Source organism: Acomys russatus, chromosome 30, assembly GCF_903995435.1.
Source record: "Acomys russatus chromosome 30, mAcoRus1.1, whole genome shotgun sequence".
In the NCBI taxonomy this organism is placed as follows: Eukaryota; Metazoa; Chordata; class Mammalia; order Rodentia; family Muridae; genus Acomys; species Acomys russatus.
The window spans coordinates 24,009,430-24,032,174 of record NC_067166.1 but is presented as its reverse complement, the minus strand read 5'-3'; the positions used below and the strand labels follow the sequence as shown (position 1 = coordinate 24,032,174).

General features: G+C 47.1%; 1 protein-coding gene across 2 annotated transcripts in view; it reads left to right on the top strand.

The window, feature by feature from the left end:
- The first annotated feature begins 344 nt into the window (after window positions 1–344).
- The window catches only part of Mast4 (microtubule associated serine/threonine kinase family member 4), a 612,814-nt gene continuing 590,413 nt past the window's right edge, over window positions 345–22,745 (top strand). For both annotated transcript variants that reach the window (XM_051172307.1, XM_051172306.1), the window contains exon 1: window positions 345–976. In XM_051172307.1, the coding sequence (XP_051028264.1) occupies window positions 620–976 (357 nt within the window). In that variant the 5' untranslated portion in view covers window positions 345–619. The remainder of the gene's footprint in view (window positions 977–22,745) is intronic.

Below are 22,745 nucleotides of genomic sequence, written 5' to 3'. Positions count from 1 at the left end.
GTTTTCCTGATTTCACTTTTTGGAGACTTAAGTCCAGTTCTCCAAGGTCTCTCACTCAGCCATCTCCCTCCCGCGTCTCAAGGACAGACTGCCACTCCCACGCCCAGTTCCGAGTCCCAGTCCCGGGGCTGAGTCTGCGAGCTCCGCACCCACCCGGGCGAGTCCGCGCATAGGGCTGCCCCGTGGGATCCGGTGGTCCGCCCCTGGCCGCACCTCCCCTACCTGACGCCCAGGCGGCTAGCCGCTCCGCAGCCTCCGCCCACCGGCGCGCCTGCGCTGTCATTGGCTCCTCGGGCTGCCCGTCTCCTCCGCTCGGTCCCGGAGGCAGGTTTAGCTAGAGAAGCCGCAGTCCGGGCGGCTCAGGCGCCGCGCGGAGGAGCGCTGGTCGCCGCCGGTATGGCCCTGAGCGCGGGAGTCCCTGTCAGCAGCCGAGCCACGGCGGCCGTGAACTTGGCGACGCGCTCCTGCTTCCCGGCCTCTGTCATGTAGTCGCCGGCGGCGCTCCCCGCAGCCCGGGAGCCGCAGCGTGATCCAGACACAGCCTAGCAGTCTCGGCTTCCCCGGGTGACGCCGAGCGCCTCGCCACCCCTCGGGGCGGCACTTTGGAACGGAGAGGGACATGGGGGAGGAAGTTTCCGAGGCGCCCGAGCCAGTGCCCCGAGGATGCAGCAGCCACGGCGCCCGGACCCTAGTCTCTCCGGCGGCGGCCGTGTCCTCGGAGGGCGCTTCCTCAGCGGAGTCGTCCTCGGGATCGGAAACTCTGTCGGAGGAAGGGGAGCCCGGCCGCTTCTCCTGCAGGTCGCAGCCGCCGCGGCCGCCGGGCGGCGCTCTGGAAACCCGGCTGCCCGCCGCGTGGGCTCCCACGCGCGTGGCGCTGGAGCGTGGAGTTCCTACCCTACCGCTGCCGCCCCCCGGAGGAGCGGTATTGCCCGTTCCCCGGGTCACCAGTGCATCCCAAGAGGAACAGGACGAGGAGGTGGGCCCTGTTTGTCCCGTCCCGCACCCTCCAGATCCCTGTTGCAGGGACACCTCAGATTCTTGCGCGCGCGCCAGTGTCTTGGAGCTGGGAGGGAACTAAAGATGTTCTGTCACTAGCCTGGGATAGTGACAGTCAGGAGACTCTATGGTCCCTTGACTTCTTGTGGTTGCCCCCGAGCACTCGTCTACATGAACTACCCGACTTTTGATTTGGCAATTTCACAGACCTAATCCCTCATCTCTGTATCTGCTTGGGCCGGTCAGCGTCTTGATGTGATCTGAAAGCTTGCGTTGTCCCCACAACTCAGATCTTAGACGTGCGAATCCACTGAAGTCTTGGGTAGATCGGGGGATCTGGAGCATAGATATGGGTGGGAGTGGCGGCTGCGGAATTGCACTTTGGGGTGTCAGAGGCGAGAGTCCTGTGGTGGTTTCGGTGAGTCTTTTCACCTCCCAGACTAGGGCAGAGAAAGATTCCCCACGCTAAGCGCTTCGCGCAAGCATGAGTGCCTACAGCTTCCATTCGGACTCTGAACAGAGGATAGCTGTCACCATACAGGGTCGGACGTGCCTTACCTTGTTCAGAGAACTTTGTCTAACCTCATTTCCTGGAAGGCTGTGCATCCACAACTTGTGGGTAGCTTCCTGACACACCGAGTTTTGTGACCTCCTACGTTGCTATCTCAGACTTTCTTTTTTTTTCCCCTTTTCGTTTTTGGTTTGGAAGATAGGGAAGGAGGATTGTCCAAGTCTTTTAAGATTGTTTGCTTTGGACATTTCTTGTGGGAGAAATCATCTTGATCAGACAGGGCCATAAATAAAACATGACCCTAGCATAGTCTCCCTGTGAAATTAATTCCGCGGTCCTAGCCTGGTATTTTCCCATCTCTGCTGGGGTTAGCACGAGGAAACAATTGCCTTTGTCCTTAAAAGAAGAAAACAGAGTTCAAGGGCCAGCCACTAGCCCCCTGGGTGTCCAGGCTGGAAGCAAGGGCTGGATCTGGCTCAGGGCTAGCAGAACCAAGTCCCAGCATGGCAAACATGGAAGGAGGCTTGGCTGGTGGTTAGCCAGGTCTCTATTCCTGGATGCCCATGGGATTGCAGGAATCTCAGCCAGGTGTCCCAGGTGTCGAGAGTTCTGCTTTCTAGACCGCTTCAGCACCTGAGTTGTGAGACCTGGAGGCATTTCATTCCTTACAAGTTCACTTCCATCGTCGAAAGTGGAGAATTTCAAGATCTAGTTCACTCCGACACAGTGCTGTTTCGGACCTGGAATTGTGGGTAGCTCTAAATTCCAGCGTGAGCTTAGTCGTATTCCAGGAGTTTGAATGAGAGAGCAGGACTTGCTACCTCCTGGGTACACCTGCCCTTATGTAGCATGTTGCCTCTGGGTAACTTGGCTGTTAATACAATGATCCTGTATAGCTAATGTGGTAATGCACAAAGTCTTGAAGATGTGGGCGTGGGTGACCTCTCATTCTTGATCCTGATTGTATAGTGGATTTCTGGCCTCCCCTCAGGGAGATAATGTTTTAGTTTCTTTGAAGTGGATATAATGAAGGCAGTAAAGATCGGTTGAGTGAAACAGATGCGCTTCAGAGTAGGATGGTCAAATGTTTTGGTCACGGTGAAAGTTCAGAATTGGATGTAAACAGACAGGGCTGCGATTTGTGACATGACTTAGCCTAAAGGGATGATGGAGTGCAATGTTGACTTGTCCTGAGAATTTTGAAGCAAAACCAAAGTCCTGTGACTCCCCTGCCCCAGAAGTAAAGAAGTGATAAAACTTGATGAGGGCTGGGAAAGTGCATGTGTGCACATTGGTGCTGATTTGGTACACTGGGTGGGATTGTGGAATGGTACCCTTTGTGGAAGTGTGACATTGAGAAATTATCAGAAAGCCTTGCCCCTTTCCTTTGGAAAAGCACACACTGTAGATCACCATTCCAGAAGATGCGAATACCAGACTAAAATCCTCTCTCATGGAAGGAGATACCTGGGTTTGTCTTCAGGATCTGTCATGTTGAGGAAGTGTGTGCTTATGAACCATTTGATTTCTGTCAGCCTCGGTTTTCTCACCTTTTAAACGAGAGTAATAGCAACAGCACTTTTGAGACATTTTATACATCAGCGTAGTAGCTGATATTGAGTCCCAAGTAGATATCATTGAACCTTAACCGCTAAGTTTATTGCTTATAAAACTTAGTGAAATTGAAGCTCAAAGTCAGGCCAGCTTGCTATTTCATTAATGCACAATTTACCCACCATCCACTTTGAGAGACTACGAGGTTTTATTCTCGTTATTAAAAGATTTATTATTTTAAAATAATGTGTCTGGTTGTGCATTTATAACGGTGTGCGCTCAGGAGTGCAAGTGCCGTTGGAGTCCAGAAGAGGGTACTGCCTTCCCTGGAGTTGGAGTTACAGGCAGATGTGAGCCACCTGATGTGGGTGCTAGGACCTGACCCTCTGCAAGTGCCCTACTTGTCCTTAACTGATGAGCCATTTCTCCAGCTCTCAGCTTATTCCCCTTTCACTGATACAAGCTGGGGGATTCTTTCTCCTCATCTCAGGTTGTGCTGTGACAAAACACCTGGGGATGGTTATAGTTATACGGCATAACAAGGCTCAGGCTATAAAACATTAACAAGCTTAAGAGCAACTCAGTACGGGAAGGCATTCCTTTTGACTTTAAAATTGATGTGTAGCTTGGGGCATTAATTTTTACCCCAAAGAATTTTTAAGAATACCAACCCTCTGTGTTTGTTTTCAAATGCAAGGAAATTCTGGTTCCTAGGGTAGTTATCCAGTGCTGACTTTTTGATAACCTTGTTAGAGCTGGTTTGAAGGTCACAGTGTTTTATCTGTCTCAGAGACTACCTCACCACTAATACATGTGTAAACATACAATCTGATGTGCTTCAGTCAGACCTGTGGGGAAAGACTAGTTGAATGTTAGCACTGATATATTTCTAAAATTTTAATTTGCTTTATTATCCTGTGGTGTGGGGATAAAGTCTACAGTATTACGTGGTCTGGTTAAGCACTTACCACAGAGCTACAAAACCAACAATTTTTATTCTTACTGTTAAACTCACTAGAGTCATAGCTGGTATATTATTTAGCTTAGTTAAAAAACAAACAAACAAACAAAGAAACAAAAACCTTTGCATCTGCCTTATGTCCGGGCTGCAAGCTTGTGCATGTTGAGGAGTGGCACACTGGATTTCTGATTAACAATCTAGGTTGGAGGACTGACCTCCCTCCCCACACATATTTATGCAATCTGCCCTTTCACTGGGAAACATATTTACGTTACAATCCATAACAGTAGCAAAATTACAGTTGTGAAGTAGCAACAAAGTAATTTTATGGTGGAAGGCCAGCACAACAGGAGGAACTGTGTTAAAGAGTCAGAGCATTTGGAAGGCTGAGAAGCACCACTCTAAGGCTTTCTAGCGTGTCTTTTCCCTTAAAGTACCTTAAGATCCCAATGAGGTTGCCATTTGGTGTAGCTGTTGGTGGGTGAACTCACAGAGAGCAGGAATTTTACCCCTGGATGCCTAGCCCCTGACTCTTGTAAATGAGTGAGAATTTAGTAAACATATGTTGAATGAATTTACAAAGTAATGGCGTCTCTATGGTATGTTTGGTTGAAGGGTGACCATGTGTCCATTTATTTTTGTCTGTTGTGATTTAGGATAAACAAATCTCTTGGCTCCTCTCTTATTAAAACAAGCAAACACCTTGTGGCTAACAGGAGACTTATTGGTACTCTTTTTTTTCCTCCAATAAATGCGAACAATGTCTAATCAGGCACACCAGTTTTTCACTCTGTGTATTAGAATTGGAAACTTCCAGAGACACTCAGAATGGCTCGAAGGAGCTTTGTAGTTAAAGGGCTTGCCAACTTACTGTGTGTTAGCTGCCTATATTTTGCTACACCAGGGGACTTGTTTTATTGACAAAAGTTGGGAAATAATGTCCATCATTAACTCTAGGCACAATTAGTGAGTGTCTCTAAAGTGTTCTATTAAATAGTGTCTGAATGGGAGGACTGCTTTTAACATCTTTTGGGGGTGTTATGTTTTGGGGCTCCACACATGACAGTAATATAGTAGATGGGTTTCTGGTTTTATTGGTTGAGAATAAATAGCAAAAAGAAATCATGAATTCAGCCAAGCCTTTTCATAGACTTTATATTTTATTAATCACAGAAGCTACATAATTTGAAAAGAGAAGTACATGAATCTTGACATATTTATTATTTAGTCTACTTTTTGACTCGCTTCTTCAGTGCGCGCCATGAGATTAAAAAAGCAGGCAGCCTAACCGATATCTATGTAGTCCAGCCCTGAGGCATCATCATCCGGACAGAGATGGGTTTGGCATCACGGAGCTTCTCATGCACTGTGGGAGCGAGGCATAAACACACAATTATTAATTAACTGGTGACAAAGGTGACAGCAGAGGCAGCAGGCTCTGAGGGAATATGTGAGCAAACTCTGCAATTCCATGATCATGGGAGCTGAGGCTGGGAAAGGATGCTTGAGCCGTAACCTGGGAGATGAGAAGAGGTTAGATGGAGAAGAAAGGGAACAACAGGAGGGAGAGAGGGAGGTTGGTCCCCGAATGCAGCAAAGCTAGAGAGCTCCTGGGCCTTTTGCTTGGCACAGAGGAGCAGAGAACAGGGAGTATGTGACTGAGACGTCACAAAACTGAGTTGTACAGAGTCCTGTGAACTTCACGCCAAGGGCACTGGGAGCCATTGGAGGGGTTGAGCCATTGGAAGTGTGACCTGATGAGATTTGTATTTGAAGAAAGCCAAGCATCTCAAAGCCCCAGTGGTGAGAAATGTGGGTGCTAGCCTGTTTACATGTTTCTGAGTTGGACCCGGTGTCTTGGATGTTATCCGAGAGAGAGAGAGAGAGAGAGAGAGAGAGAGAGAGAGAGAGAGAGAGAGAGACAGAAAGACAGACAGACACACACACACACACACAGAGGAGAGAGAGAGAGAGAGAGAGAGAGAGAGAGAGAGAGAGAGAGACAGAGAGAGAGACAGACAGACAGACACACACACACACACACACACACACACACACACAAGAGAGAGAGAGAGAGAGAGAGAGAGAGAGAGAGAGAGAGAGAGACCTGGTAGTGGATATTGTGTGGATGAGATGAGGAGGATAGTTCAGGGACTCCAGGTAAACATGTATGAAACATGGCAGGCAAAGAATGCAGAGCCATTCAGGAGAACAACGTGTTATTGTTTGTCGTGTTTCCGTCTTACAGTGTTTTCATGAGAGAAAACTTGTTGAGAGGAGGGCCTTACTTTCAAGTGCTCATTTCCATAGTAAGTGTAGGGACAGATTTACCTGAGTGGAACCTGGCAGGGTATGCTCTGACACTGTGGCCCTGTCAGCAGCAGGAAGCACGGTGCTAGCGTGCCAACATATACCACCTGGGTCTGGCTTGCTGGAGTGGGTTTTCCTACTGAGAGAAGACTCAGCTTTTTACCTTTGCCACTTCCGGTATTCCAGGACACGGCAAATACGTCCACCTTGCTAATATTCTAGAGCAGGTGAGAATTGTATCTGATTCCTCAGACTTCGTGGGCATAGTGTGTGAGTTCAATGGGTGTTTCTGTTTCGTTCATTCTTGTTTTTCAGTTTGGCCTTCTGAGGAAGGGTATGGAAGTTGGGGAAGAACTGGAGAAATAATAGGAAGAGTCATAGCTATGTGGTCCGGACCAGGAGAGAGCTGAGCAGAGGTGACAGACAGGTTCTTAGGACAGAAGATTGTGTTTTCAGATGAAAGACACTCCTGTCACAGCGCATCATGTTCACGTGGTCCTGTGGTTTTGCCTGGAAAGGGCTTGTTTAATTTCCTTCATCCCTTCAGAGCAAGCAGCTAGTGTCTCCCTGCTCTGGGGTCAGGGTTTGATCCTAGTCCAGTCACTTGGAACAGACAGCTCCATTCAGCATATTGACACTGAGACTGTTTACCTCTTGCAGAGGGTCCCTGAAAGACTGTGACGCCCCATGTTCTATGAGGCATTCCATGGGACATCTGCTTTATTACTGAAAATGGGGAGGGCTGGTCCTGAAGAGTGCCCATATGTGCCACTGCTACCACAGAAAGGGGTAAGCAGAGATCCAAAGTTGCTCCCCGAGTGGATTGTGCTGCTAGGACATTGATGGTAGCCCAGCAGGCTCTTTCCTCTCTGAGTAGGTAGACCTGTGACATGTATCACCGTTCATTTCATGGGTGGGACCTTTTTATGAGCTAGTAACAGCAGGCTTTATGGTGCATGATTCGTTAGCCTTTCTATGAGGGCACCACCTCTCTTTCCCTCTTGGAACCTGCTCTTAGTGGTCAGCTATTAATCAGTATCCCAAAGGACTTTGAGTATGAAAATTACCAAGTCGTTAGACAGAGGGGTGACGTCAGCTGTGTGGCGAGGCAGGAAAGATGACTCGAACTCCATCCAGGTAAATGATGGTGGGCTGAGAAGGGAGTATGACGGGAAGTCAGGTGATGCTTTGGAAGTCAAATTCGACTCATGTAAGTATGGGGGTAAAGACGTGAGAACTGTAATCCAGAGGCCACCCCAACTTCCTGGAGGAGCATGAAAATCACCCAACCCCCCCCCCCCAAATTCCCTTCTGTCACTTTGAGACAGTATACACAGTTGTGCTTACAGCAAATAATACAAGAGCCTGTTGGCTCTGTTGGAATGTTCCAGGCTCAGCTGTGGTGCTCTTCTCCCTTGTACTTGTTCAGGTTTGCATCGTTGTCGTCAATGGCTTCTGCTGCCTTCTGTGTGCCCCACTGTTTATACACAGCTTCCTATCTGCTAGCGTTTCTTTAGGCCAAAGCGTGAGCCAGAAGATTAAGCAGAGGGCCCTGTAGCCCTGCGCAACTTTGTGCCACTTTTTTTCTTTTCTTTTTTTTTATTAATCCGTCTCAGAATTCCCCGGGAAGGACTGATAGTAGTTACCTCGACCTCCAGGGTCAGGAGAAAAGAATCATTCTTCAAATGTAGCTTCAGGACTGCGGTTGGCACTGGGGGAAGGGTGTTGAACCTGTGTGAAGCCCCTCGGGGATTGATGTAGCCACTCTCATTTGTTGGGCATTCCCTCGTATTTAATGAGTTTGTGTTCCTAACTAGACACGTGTCAGAGGCAGCTTAGAAATTCGTATCCCAGGCAGGCCTGTAGTTTTTGCTCGCCTATCAGCTCTCCGCTCAGACACAGTCAATATAATTTTGATTATGGTACTTACTTCCACTGAACCTTTCAGCCCAAATGCTTTGTAATGCTATGGGGGGGGGCGGTTGCAGGGAGGAGGTGGGCGTGTGGGAACGAAGATAGAGATGCTGGCACGTTTGGCTCCTTTTCCTTACTGATTTCATAGGCTGTCATGTGGAAAATGAAATTTTAATTCTAATGTTCGGAACTTTGCCATTTAACACTTTTCAGCACAGAGAACAACCTCTCAAGTGATCTCAATTTGCTGTGGGTGGGTGAGTCTGGATTGAGTAACTCCTGTCAGGTGTGGATCTTTGGGCCTTGGCCTTATAACTCAGTTTCCTTTTTTTTTTTTTTTTTTTTCCTGAGACAGGGTTTCTCTGTGTAGCCTTGGCCATCCTGGACTCACACTTTGTAGACCAGGCTGGCCTCGAACTCACAGCGATCTGCCTGCCTCTGCCTCCCGAGTGCTGGAATTAAAGACGTGCGCCACCACGCCCGGCTCTTCAGTCTTCTTTCGTGGGTGGTGATTTTTGTGTGTTTTAGTGTTTGTCTGAAAATACCGATTACATCTTGGCCTTCGGATTACTTGTGATGTCAGGCATTCCTGTACCCAGAGATAAGCAGACAATACAAGAAGGGCCTTGGTGCCTCAACAGTGATGAGTAAAGAAACGAGTTAGAAGTAGTTAGCAGTCTATCTTGTGTCGCTCTGTTAGCGAGACTTACATCCTGAGAAGCCATGTATCTGGCACTGCAGTCACATAACAGTGGTGTGCAGATATAGATAGTAAAAGCCTTTCTGCGTATAAAGATTTACCACCAAATATCTAAAGTTCCTGTGGATCTCTTGGTCCCATAGAGACTCAGGCAACATTAACTCAGAGAACCTGCCTTGTCACCCACGCAGTGTTAACTCCTCCACCAGCTTCATTGAAATAATCTGAGCCCTCACCCAGGTTTCACATTTTAAGGAGTAGCTTTTGGGGCTTCTCACGAGGAGTTTCTACAGAGACTTCAGCAGCCCTGGATGCCGCCGGTCTTGAGAAAGACGTGCAGGAAGGCCCCGTGTTTAGGAGAACATTTGCAGGCCTCAAATGGTTTGAGTACGCAGGAGAACCCAAGGAGACGTCCATCCGCCTTCACGTCCTTATGGCTCTTAACAGACTAGTAAGTTAACTCACCTCATTAAGCCAGAGGAGAGAAAAAAAAAACCATACACAGGTGAATGAGAATCACTTGTCATGTATTGGAAGCCTGTCTCCTCTTTGCACTGAGTTACGATACTTTGAATTATTTATCTACTGTTTGAAAAATAGCCTTGCTGGTGGAATTTAAGGTCAACACCGTGTTTCTTGGAAATTCTTGTTTGTTTTGTTCTCTTTCTGTAGGAACTGGCTAACTTGCTCACCAGAAGCTGTCCCTTTTTCTTGATTCACTAGTGAGGAAAGAGTCCCCAAGGCGCCTGTAAGACCCTTTAAGATGAACATTATTGCATTGTAATGCTTAGGCCCTAGCCAGGATGCAAACTCTATGTGTGAGGACAAGAGAGTCATCAGAAGTGACAACTTTGAAAGCTCTTGAGTTTCTTTATCAAAATGCTGTGGACACTTTGCGTTTTACACATTTCCACTTTTGAAACTGGAAAGTGGTCCTGCTGAGGGGAACTTGGCTTAGGTGTGTGAGGAGCCTGAAGGTAAGAGTTGGACAATCTGAGTACGTTGGCTGTGGGGAGTCACTCCAGTAGGGGAGTGGAGCCCTGTAAGAGTCGCCCGTGGGGGGTGGGTAGAGCTGGCATTGGAGTGTTGGCCCACTAGTAGCTGCTCCGCAGTTCTTTCGTGCCTCCAGCAGCAGCTGTAGTAACATGTACAAGACCTGCATGGGGTGAAGCCAGTAAAAATTCCCCAAATTCCAGCAGGAATAAGATAGGCCCCCTAGGAAGTGCCATCCCCCAACTCGGGAGCTATTGGCAGTTGGCTGCTGCTGGAGGCACGAAAGTCATTTTTGGGGCAGGGATTGGGGTGACTGGTATGTTATCATGCTCCATGGATGGCTCCAATCCTGTATGCATTATGGACACCACTAATTGGAGTCCGTGGGATTAAAAAAAAAAAAAAAGCATGGAGTTGGGAGGGGACGTGTTTGGGTAGTGTCTGAAGGACTTGGAATTAGAAAATGTGAGGGCCTAGAGAAAGTTGGAAGTGGAAAGTGGGGCATGAATATCATCAAAATACATGACATATACATGTCTGAAGTTCTCAAAGAATGGAGATAAAATTTCCGAGTCATCATTTTCTGTGAATTAGGTTACCTGTCACTCATGGTGAGTCTTCCCTTTCTTCCACATTTCCGCTGTGGTCACAAGAATCTTCTACAGACCGTCACCTCCTTCTCTGTGGCAAATAACCTTACTACAAGGCAGTCCTACAACCCTTGTCAAACAGAATATTCTGGGAGGCAAGCCCTTTTTTGGTCGATGACTCCTGTGAGTCATTAGGGAGGAGTGAGTTTGAATATTCTTTGTGCTTCTCCTCTTCTTCCTCTGTGATGTCTCCACACATTTTCTCCCCTTATTATTCTGGAGCTGAATAAGCTTTTTTTTGTTGTTGTTGTTGGATAAATGATTGGACATCTTGTAGTTCTTTGGGGCTTTTGCTCTGAGTGTCAATCATCTCAGAGAACTATTGAAGATGTGAACACGTATAAGAAGTAGACAGAATAAAATTACATGTGCCGTTCATAAAACTAGAGCTCTTCTGTTGTGTTGTTGTTGTTGTTTCTTCTTCTTCTTCTTCTTCTTTTTCTTCTTCTTCTTTTTCTTCTTCTTCTTTCTAACTTTCTATGTTGCAGTTCTGTTTTCTGAGGTTTGTTCCAGTGTTATGCTGGGCACTGGATGATTTGTTGGGAGAACTTAACAGTTTGCATAGCTCTTCTTTATATTGTTTCAATTGTTTTCTCACTCCTGCTCTCTAAGCACTGTTGCCGTGGAGATTAAGAGTTGATCTTTCTTCCATACTGTAAGATCTTGGTGATAGGAGCCATGTCATGCCAGCTCACATTCCTGTAGCAAGGAGAGCCCATGGCTTGTCACGGACATTGATCATAATGCACTGCACGAGTTGCAGTCGGTAGGACCATTCTGAACTAATTAATTAGCTGATGGGTTTAAGGCAGGGTTTCTTGGCCAGGATTTGAACTTGTTATCCCCCTGCCTCAGCCTCTAGACTTCTGAGATTACGTATATTCACCTCCAAACTTGATCTGCTCTGAAGGTTTTTCATGCATTTGCCCATTTGGGTTTCACACAAGACTTTGAAATTCAGTATATAATGAAACTGGTGCACTTTCTACCCTCTAGCAAAGGGACCTCCTGAATATCATACAAGCGAGGAGGACGAGGACAGAATTGGGAGAGAAGCAGACATGAGGAGACCATACAGGACAGCAACATTCCCTGAGGCCCTACCCTCCTGGCTGTCTCTGTGGCCTGCATGTGTGAGGTGATACACAGTGAATGATGGCTGGCTGGTTGAATGGTGGCTGCACTTGGTTGTTGTGAGGGAAGGCTTCTTGAGAAAAACAAAACAAAAACAAAAACGAGGGCTTATGTTAATGAAATATTAGTTAAGCAGCTGTGGGTCCCTGCGCCCTTGATGGAAGAGTAGATAGTCTCAAGTCATTTTGTTGGGTACCAAAGATAGAATCTGCATCCCTGGCTCTTAGGCCATCTGTGATTGGCTTGAGTGGGTGTCTACAAGTGAGGGAAGTTGACTAGAAGCCAGTTATCTTCTGAGTGGCTTTGGGAGGACAATTCTTGGTTATTCATTAAAAATTCATGTAGTAAAAAGCCATTTTCAGTCACAATCTTAAACATTTAACTCTGGATGACATGCGTAGCTAAGCCATGACCCTCAGGTGTACTCACTAGTCTTGGGATAAACAGGTGTGTTGGTAGAGGTGTTGGGTGTTCTGTCCACAGTGTAGGGGTGGCTTTGTTAGGCAGGCAGTTAGCCTCTTCATCCCCACCTAGGAGGAAACCAGGATTTAACTCCTGCTCCATTTTTTTGGCAGGGGAGGTGGGCTTTGTATAAAAATTCTAAATTTTACCACGTCATCAGTGGGTGGTTAGTTATAGAACTATTTGTAATAGTTTTTGTTTGACAAACTTGATAATTGGTTGTTTCATTTTCTGATTTCCACATGTGCACTTATGTTCTTTCACCACAAACTTTATCAGGGTATAATCGGTAAGTGAGAGTGTGTGTTTATAGTGTGTGCATGGTGTCCTGATCCCTGAGTACACCACGACACAGTTTGAGCCAATTAGCTGTTGTATGTGTGTGTGCATGAGAGTGAGTGTGTGTGTGTGTGTGTGTGTGTGTGTGTGTGTGTGTGTGAGAGAGAGAGAGAGAGAGAGAGAGAGAGAGAGAGAGAGAAGATCTGTGCCCATATTCTAGCAGAAATTCTTGCTATTGTGTTTTTCATGATTCTCTCCTTCAGGTTATGTTGACTTAAACCCAGAAAAATATGATTTACTTCTAAACTTCACACTTACTCATCATATCTAACAGATGGGAGGGTTCTGCCTCTTACCTCCCAATGCCTATCAGTTTTAGCTGTCTGAGATAGGACTGTCCTTGGGACAGTGTTGTCATGATCCATTAAGACACCTTTAAAATAGAGAAGTACATCTCACTGCTAAAAGTTACTATTCTCAGTGGGATTTGAAAGGGTAGTTTTTGGTGCTAGCTCCCAGAGCCTGTAATAGAAGGACTGGATCTTTCTCTTGGATTTTCTCTGCAGATTCTTGGATCAGTGGCAGGATCTTCAGGTCCAAAACCAAAATACTGAAAGTGTGGACTCTTATGTGCCGCCTGCAGTTATTCTCCATAGACCTCATGTCACAGGCGTCTTAGGCCTAAATCCTTTACTAAGAGGCTCTGCTTAAAAGATTTGTGTGACCTCTACCTCCCAGGTACCCAGGGTCCCTCTGGACTCTGCAGGACCTCAGAGCAGCCCTGCTCTCGAAATGGACACATTTGTTTGCAAAGGTATATCAGAGCACACTGGTCTTTGCCTTTTCCTGATGTAGGAGATGGCGCCTGGCAGTTCTTGCCAGGTTCTTTGATAACGCAATTGTAGGGGACGTGGGCAGTGCATTTCCACAGAGGCAGTGTCTGGCTTTCGTTCTTAACATGAGTGGTGAGTTCCTTTGGTGACGCTGCAGCTCAGGGCTGTGTCAGCGCTTGGAGGGGCTAGTGACTGTCTGTGTTGCTGGTAAATCTCAACCTCTGCTCCTTTAGGGAAAATAGCCCTGTGTTCCAGATCTGAGCTCTGAGATTAGGAGCAGGCGAGCTAGGACAAGGAAGCCACACAGTCAGCATCCATTCTCAGCCACACGGTGACCCTGTGCTGGATGGCTTTATGCCGACTTGACACAAGCTGAACTCATCAAATAGGAGGGAACTTCACATGAGAAGATGCCTCTGTAAGACTGAGCGATACCAAAGCCTGTAGGGTATTTTCTTAATTAGTGATTGACGGGGGAGGGCCCAGTCCATTGTGGGTGGTGGGGCCATCCCTGGGCTGATGGTCTTGGGTTCAATAAGAAAGCAGGCTGAGCAAGTCATGAGGGACAAGCCAGTAAGCAGCATCCTCCATGGCCTTTGCATCAGCTCCTGCCTCCAGGTTCCTGCTCTGTTTGAGTTCCTGTCCTGACTTCCTTTGATGATGAACAGCACTGTGGAAGTGTAAGCCAAATAAACCCTTTCCTCCCCAAGTTGTTTTTGGTCAGAGTGCTTCATCATAGCAATAGTAACCTTAACTAAGACAGGTTCCCAAGGAGCCTTCTGGAGATGTGGCAATGACCTTACTTTGCCTTTGGGGTCATCTTTGTGACTCAAGACTTTGCCCCATATATGGGACACAAAGCAAAAATACCCCCTGCCATGATCTAGAGTCACTTCTAAGAAGGGAGGCCAACCAAGGCTCCTGTTGAAGGGAAGGGGCTGCCCCTTTAGAAACTCCTTCAGAATTCCTTTTTAATAAGCCATCTACCATTATTAGAAATAAAACAAAGGGCCATTAGTATCAGTTTTTTTCCTTTGGAAGTGAAATGCTTTTATACAACCAATGTTCTAATTTGTGTGCCTGACTCCCAAGTACCAACCAGCACTCGTTAAATTCTCCCATGTTCCTCCTTCTAGTTGGACTGAGGTAGCGGGATGTAGTTCCCACAGAGGAGGCTTAAAATAACTGCCCAACAGCCTCATTCCAGAGGGACCAAGCTTTTAAATGTTTGTTTAGGAGCCTTTTTGTGCTTAGAACCAAATCCAGTTTTGCAGCTTTGGTTGCCTAGTCTCTGTCCTTAACTCATGACAAAGTTACAAATAGGTTGTGGGCTTGGTGTATTTGTTCTCTTAGAGTGATGGTGAGACTTTGTTGACATTGCTTTAACTCAGGTGTAGTGAGCAGGTCCATAACCGTCCACCCCCGCCCCCCGCCATGTCTTTTAGAGCTCTTTGGTAGTAATTAACAGGAAAGGGAAGCATGGCGTTGCCTAAATGATGACTTTAGAGCAATGCTTTTTTTGTCATGTTGTGCAATGCCCACAAAGGCCAGAAGAGGGCGTCAGATTCCTGGGGCTGGAGTTGCAGGTGGTTTTGGGAGCCACTTTTTGTGGGTTGCTGGGAGTCAAACTCAGGTTGCCAGAAAGAGCAGCCAGTGAGCCACCTCTGTAGTCCTTACAGCAATGCCTTTGTCTTTTCCGAGTTGGTTTTCAAAGACAGCCTTAGGTCCCCCATTCCTCTCTCCTTAAGGAGATTCTCACTCGCCCTCTCATTCTCTGTAGGGAATATAAGCCCCCTTAGGTGCAGGCCCTGCATGGACTCTCTCTTTATGTAGCTGTGGCTGTAGTAGCCTACGGCTTCTGAGATGTCTAAGACCACAGATCCTATGACTTTAAATCCTGTCCTCCAGCCTCAGACCTGTCATGGTGCGAGCTCCTTGCATTTGCAGGTTGGGAGGGCGATGAGCCTTCTGGAGTTCTGAGGAAAAGCCTAATCCCCAAGAAACGCTGCCCACCTTGTCTGTCTGCAACTGTGGTTTATTGTGTGGGGGCAGCACGTGACACGGCGGATGGCTGTACCCGTGGTTGAAACTTGGGTTTCAAGACGACTTGAAATCTGGTCCTGCTCCTCTGTGTGGTTTTATTACTGATTAAAAGTATTGAAATCTGGACATGGGAGAGGGTGCCCGGAGCTCAGTGGCACTCTTATCTGAAAGGTCAGCTGCTCTTGTCCTTGCATCCTCTTTGCTTGTCGCAACCCAGGAGCATCTCCTTACATTGGGTACATCCATGGGTCCACTAGCACACTGGTGTCAGTTGGTTGTGCTGTCTTCTCCCCTGACTACATGGGGCTGGCTGCGTGTGATAGACACAGCTGTGGCCTCCCACTGTGCCACATATCTTGTTGAAATCATCCTTTGCAGGCCAAAGAAGTGGCGGTCCTGAAAGGAGTGCTGACCACCTAAAGACCAATAGGGGGATGGCAGGATAGTGTCCCATCATTGTGCCCTACAGACTGGACTGTAAATAGGTGTGGAACATGAGATCTGAAATTTAGTCAATGTCCCCAGGCCAACATGAGCAACTCAGAGTCAGAAACAAAAGAGATTTCCCCCCCTTCACAAACCCCCCCACCCTGTGGTCTCGAGTTCTGGTTGGCCAGTGGTCACCCCTTAGGCACACCTTCCTGAATTGTACCAGCTGGACTGGGTGGATATCTAGGGTAGACAGATGGCTGGAGGAGTTTGGTTGTGTTTGGGTGATCTCCCACCCTGCCCCTCCACCCCCACCCCGGGAGCCTTATGAGAGCAGTGATAGAGAGAATGAAGGCCACATGGTGGCTCCCTGTGAAGGTGAGGCATTTCTACCCTGTAGTCTATAAAGTCCACTGAATCAGGGTTTTACTTCCTCAGGTTCCCAGTGGGTGGCTGGCAGTGGCCTCTGTGTGGAGGGGAAGTTCTGCAGAGGGCGTGGACACTGGGCACTCTGTCCTCGGAACAGACAGGCATTTAGACGTGTTTGCAAAATTCTGGGCAGGACGACAAAACTCTGTCTTGTATAAACACTTAAGAGCTGCCCCCTTCTTTTCCCAGACTAATTAATTTCCTTGACAGCATTGCTTGCTGGCAGCTCCTTTCCACAATTGGTTGCTGAATTGCCATGCTCAATAATCTGTGTAATAACACACTATAAAAGCATATAAAGCCAAAAAAAAAAAAAAAAAAATAGGTGCTGTTTTTGGTTTTTTTGTTTTTTAACCAATGCGCTTGAGCCTTTGGAAATAATCATTCACATATGGATTGGAAGGAAAACCTTAAATCTATCAGTCTGGGGCTAGCGAGGTGACTTGGAAGCTAAGTGATTACCACAGGAGCCTGACAACTGGAGTTTAATCCCCGGAATCCACTGTGACAGGAGATAACCAACTTCTAAAAGTTGTCCTCTGACCTCTGCATGTCACCTTGGCACATATTTATACACAGGAGGGAACACACACACCACACACACACGCACACACACACACACACACAATCAGTAGACAGCAAAATAAAACAATCCCTGAGACCTGGCTGAACCCATGGCCTTAGGTGAAGAGAAGGTTGTTTAAAGTCCCCACAAGTGGCCTTGGTGGCACACACATTTAAGTCCAGCACTTGGGAGGCAGAGGCAGGCAGATCTTCATGAGTTTGAGGCTGGCCTAGTCTATAAAGTAAGTTCCAGGACAGCCAGGGCTACACAGAGAAACCTTTGTCTAAAAAAAAAAACCAAAACATAAAATAAAATAAAGCCCAACAGATAGGGGACATCCTGCCTCACAGTGAATGGTGGCTCTTAGCATTGCCTTTTCCTCACTTTCTGCTGTCCTTGTTCACACTGTTGAGCCAGCAGCCTGCCCCTCCCCACAGTGTGCCTGGACAGAGCTTACCTGTGACATATGTGAAAAGGTCAGTGACCGTGCATGGACTAAAACTCCAAGGCAAATTAACAAAGACAGGAAGACAAGGTTTAGACCACAGTATGCCAAATATTTAGCTATGGTTTTGGAGGTTAGAGCTAGGCAGGGGCCTGGTGCAGGGGAGTGGCTCCGGTGTTCCCATTTGGCTACGTTGGTGTTGCCTGTGGCCTTTGGTTGTGTCAGGATTTGGCTGAGTGACCCTGACACTGCATGTCTGCACACATTCAAGGCATGCTGGCTTTCAAAGGCCAGGCTGTGGACACACTGGACTTGCTAGCTTTGTTGTGTGGAGAGAGTGGGCACCGGCCAGTGCCATGGGCTGGGGCCTGTAAGGAGCAGATGCAGTGCTAGGCGCGAGTGTGCACCAATCAGCCTTTCCCTTCCTCACGGCAGATCTGTGAGAGGATGGGATTGTCTGCCTCATGGAAGGGGACATGGAGGTTTCAGAGAACTCAAGCCATTGTTACTGCATCTTTTGGGTAGAGAGTTGGTAGGCTTTCAACTTGAGTTTTTGACCGTCCAATATTAGACTCTGTTGCCCACAGTTTCCCTGGTCTTCAGCAAGTGACGCCTCCCCAAGTACAGGCACAGAGCCCTTGGCTCTGTTTACGTCATCTTTCATGTTTCTGCAAGTTGTAGGGCATGCTAAGTTCTGTGCATGAAAGCTGGCTCCCTTGCCTAGTTATACTCTCACCCCAGCCAAACTTTCAGAGGGATGTGCCAATCTCATCATAGAATGACGCACCTTTTCCTGTGATGAAGGGTGACAGGGCATACTACTTTAAAAGGTCACCGGTTAATAGGATGCCATTTCCTGATAGTTTGTGAGGTGAACCTTCAGATACAAAGACGGCTACAAAGGAGTGACTCTCATCAGGAGCCTGCACTTTTTATTTCCTTGAGCATCTCGAGGATTCTAAGTCCACATTCTGTAAAAGGAGGTCTTCCTTGCCTGGGTTTAATTTGGCTGAACCTGTGGGTCATTGGTGATGTGAGGAGAGGTGGTCAAGGTGTCCAGGTCTAAACCAGAAGAAGGGGGCTTTTTAACCCGTGTCATGCGCAAATGCAGTGTTCTTTCCATAGCTAGCTCTCATGCCTCCCTGCTGCCCCATGGCCGCGCTATACCCCTTGTGGAGAATGACAGGGCGGGGGGGGGGGGGGGGGGCATGGGGGGGCAGAGAAGGGGGGTGAAAACAGGGCAAGAAGTTTGCAGTTGAAGAGATGGGCACTCACACAGTCTCGCTGGCTGCTGTCTGTTAGCGTGTGAATCCACAGGAAGCCCAAGCCATATCATCAATAGTTTAGTATCTGGGCTCAATAGGGCTCCCACTCCTGAGACTTTCAGCCCTCAATGCAACAAAGACCAGCCGGGCACCGGATTACACCTGTGCCACCCATGTAGCAAGGACCTGGTGAGGATGAGCCCCAGGGTGTGTGTGCAACTTGCTGGGAGCTGTCAGGTCTTATCAGCCTTTTGTTAGGGCATCTTTTTTTTTTTTTTTCCTCTCCTTGAAAACTCATAAAAATTCATGTTGTGGTATTAATGCCCGCAGGGTCCTGTGGAATTTCGCTGGCTGTGGCTACCCGTCCCTCATCACAGATATGTCGTCCTCAGATCCGTGGGCACAGATGTGTGCTTGCAGATCTATACTGGAGGCTCATGTATCTGCCTAAGTGAATTTGCCACGAGGAAGGAAATAAACTAATTTCCCTCTGAACAGTTCAGGGTGGCCAAGATTTTTCTATGCATATCCTCAGAAGGCTTCATTCTGGGGAATATTTTATATTTCCGTAAACTTGCGTATGTGTTTCAAGGTGGCTGCTTTGCATTCTTGTTTATCATCACAGTGACATGCTGTTTATATGTAGAGTTTGAAAGAAATTGTTATCCAGTGGATCTATTCTCTATGTTGTATGTATGTATGTGTGTATGTGTATGTGTGGGTGTGCGTGTAGAGGCCAAGGGGCGACTTTGGATGTCATCTCATCCACTTATGTGGAGACTCGGTCCCTTGTTAGCCTAACAGTTACAGATTAAGAGAGACTGCTGTGCAATGAGCCCCCAGTCCTTTCCTGTCTCTGCTTCCCTAAGACTGTGGTACAAGTCTATCTCTTTATGTGGCTTACACACACAGGGTGGCTACATCTGATTTTTTTTTACCTAGGTGCTGGGGATCGAACTCGGGCCTTTATGCATGCAATGTGAGCACTTTACTGGCTGTGCTATTTCCTAGGTTCCTCAGTTAAAAAAATAAGAGAGAGAGATGTAGTAATGCCACTCTTTGTGTTGGTAGAAACAAGCAACTTATCAATTCTGTGTGTAGTGTGTGAAGTGTATGTATATTGTTTATGTGCACGTGTGTGTGGGGGGGTGGGGGCTTGCACATGTCTGTGTACGTGTATAGAGTCAAGAGGCCAATGACAGCTGTCTTCCTGGGTCCCTCTTTACCTTGTATTTTGAGATAAGGTTTGTCCTTGAACCTGGCACTCATCAACTGGCTAGATTGATCAGCACGCTCTGGGGATCCATGTGCCTTTCTCCCTGACCAGATTCTTGGGTTACAGACAGCCGTGGCCATGCCTGGCTTTTTATATGTATACTTGGTATGTCCCCGTCTGAGCTCAGGCGGCTGGACTCAGGGTTAGGACTGTCTTGTAAGTTCTCACCCCTGTAGCATATATTCTTCTTCCTTGAGAGAGAGAGAGAGAGAGAGAGAGAGAGAGAGAGAGAGAGAGAGAGAGAGAGAGAGAGAGAGAGAGAGAGGGGGAGGGAGAGAGGGAGGGGGAGGGAGGGAGGGAGAGACAGAGAGAGAGACAGAGAGAGAGAGAGAGGGAGAGAGAGAAGTTGAGGTCAGAGTATTGCGTTGCAGCAGAATTTCAGAACGTTAAAGAAAGGTGTGGTGGCGCACACCTTTAATCCCAGCACTCGGGAGGCAGAGGCAGGCAGATCGCTGTGAGTTCGAGGCCAGCCTGGTCTACAAAGTTAGTCCAGGACAGCCAAGGCTACACAGAGAAACCTTGTCTCGAAAAACCAAAAAAAAAAAAAAAAAAAAAAAAAAGAAAAGAAAAGAAAGGTGTTGACTTGAGTGAAAGGCTTAAGGATTTTCTTTTTTTCTTTCTAATGAATTGAATGGAAGAGTGACATTTAAAAATAATGGTGATCCAATAATTATAGTACAGTGTTACCAAAGCATTCGATAGGAGAAATCACGTCCCACTCGTAATGTTTAGCCATGTAAGATGAAACCTCAGGCAGTAGGAGGTGGGGGGGGGGACACCCTTTGTCCCTTTGTAGCATTTTTATGGTAAAGCAATTACCATGTTGTGGTACATCTCTGCAAACCTGGGAAGTACCAGAAGCTCTGCAATGTTAGCCACGGAGCCTCCGTATTAAAAAACCGTTCGGAATCACGCCTGCCAATTAATACTTCATAGACACTCACGTACGGTGATGAATTTCTGAACAAAGTTCTATAGTGTTTGCCTCTTGTTATGAATGGGCAAGTTATGACTGTGTGAAATTGGTGTGAGCAGATCGCCTGTAACCCTGGCTGTTATGGCAGCCAACCTTAACTGATGGCCTTTAGAGAAACAGCCCCCGCACCCCCGTGCCCCCCCCCCACCCCGTGCAGCATTTCTGAGAGAGGAGAGTTGAGCTCCACAGGCACTAACCCTCCTGGACGGAGGGCTAATTGTCTGTGACTTGTGTCTTAACATTGCTGTGGATTTCTGAAGAGAATAATCACTAGAAGTCCTTCCCTGGCCTCCTATCCACACCCCTCCTCTGCCTCTTTCTTATCCTATCCAGGCAGTTCTGGTTTTTCACACTTCCTTAATCCCCCACCCCCACCCCGTCTCACTGAAGTGATAACTCATTTTGTTAGAATGGTGGTGATTTCAAAAGTGGGGGATTATGACTTCAGTTGGGGCATAATCAGCTTGAGCAGGTGCATTCTAAGTAAGAGAGATACAGTTTTAATGCACATGTCTCGCCTAATTCAGAACAGGGGAGAGATGGATAGGAGATGGCGCCGCAGCTCGGTCAGGATTGTTTCTAAATAGATTGTTTCCCCACCACCACCACTACCACCTTGAATTCTCCGGGCCCTGACAGCAACGTCCTGTTAATAAACTGGATGTACAGGAGGGGGCTGAGAGTGACCGTCTTGATGTTGTGCTCTGAGCGTTCAGGAACGCTTCAGGGAAATGAGATCAGCTTTACACAGAACCATGGCATAGCGGGTCACTTGGTCACTTTAGTCGTGTAGTTAATTGTGAGGGAACTTCACTTACAGGACACGCGTCGTCCCCCCCCCCCCCCCCCCGCCCCACCGTGGCTTCACGGTGAGGATCTGGAGTTGTCCTTTGGCTTTGAAATGCTCTAAGTTATGGACGGAAGGGAAGAAATGGGCAAGTGCTGTGCCCAGAAAAAGCAAAGCCTTGTTAGGCAAGTAATATCTTCCTGCAGATTTAACTCTACTTTGCATTTTGGTTAATTTCCCCTGTGAGAGCAGAGTAGTCACCCGACTGGAAAGACATCAGCCATGCTCTAGGTAGTTACATAGCACTTCCTGACTGCTTCTACTTACTACTCCCCCTCTCTTTTTAGAGTTTCAGCATTTTCCCATATGTTTCATGATAAAAACTGTTTAATGTAAGGTCACCAGCTTCCACATTCCACTTCATTATTCGGCTATTTCTCCGCTGAAACGAATTTGTTAAGTCCCTATTATGCGCCAGCCACTGAGGGTAACAGGAGTGAAAAAAGAAAGCACACACAGGATGCTCAGAGTGTAATGTCCTGTGAGCAGAGATGCAGAATTCACAGCACACAACAAGGATTATGCAACATGGCCAAGTTGGACTTATCCTTGGATTGAAAAGATGAGTCCACACTCATCAATTAATCAATTTATATACTCCACAAACAGAAAAGTAGACAAAACTGGATGCTCAACAGATGGACAGAAAACATTAAAAAAAACCATTCAGTTTTCTTCCTGAATAAAAACTCAACAAAGTAAGTACTTGGCTGGGTAGCACTTGGCTGGGTAGCAGTGGCACACACCTTTGATCCCAGCACTCGAGAAGCAGAGGCAGGCAGATCTCTGTGAGTTCAAGGCCAGCCTGATCTACAAAGTGAGTTCCAGGATAGCCAAGGCTACATAGAGAAACTTTGTCTCAAAAAACAAAACAAACAAACAAACAAAAAACACAAAAACAAAAAAAGTACGTATTTCAAATCAGCAAAGACTGCATATTAAGAAACCCAGAACTAGCATCATACTGAGCTTAACATTAAAAAAAAAGAAAGAGCGAGATATCGTCCTCTTAAGGTGTGGTATAAGGCAATGATGCTGTCTCACAGTTCTACTTGACATTGACATAATGTTAAGTCTCAAATACAGCAATCAGGCAAGAAAAAAAGCAACAATTTCTTTAGTAGCTGATGCCGTACCACAATGATATGGAAAGTCCTAAAGACTGCTGTAACC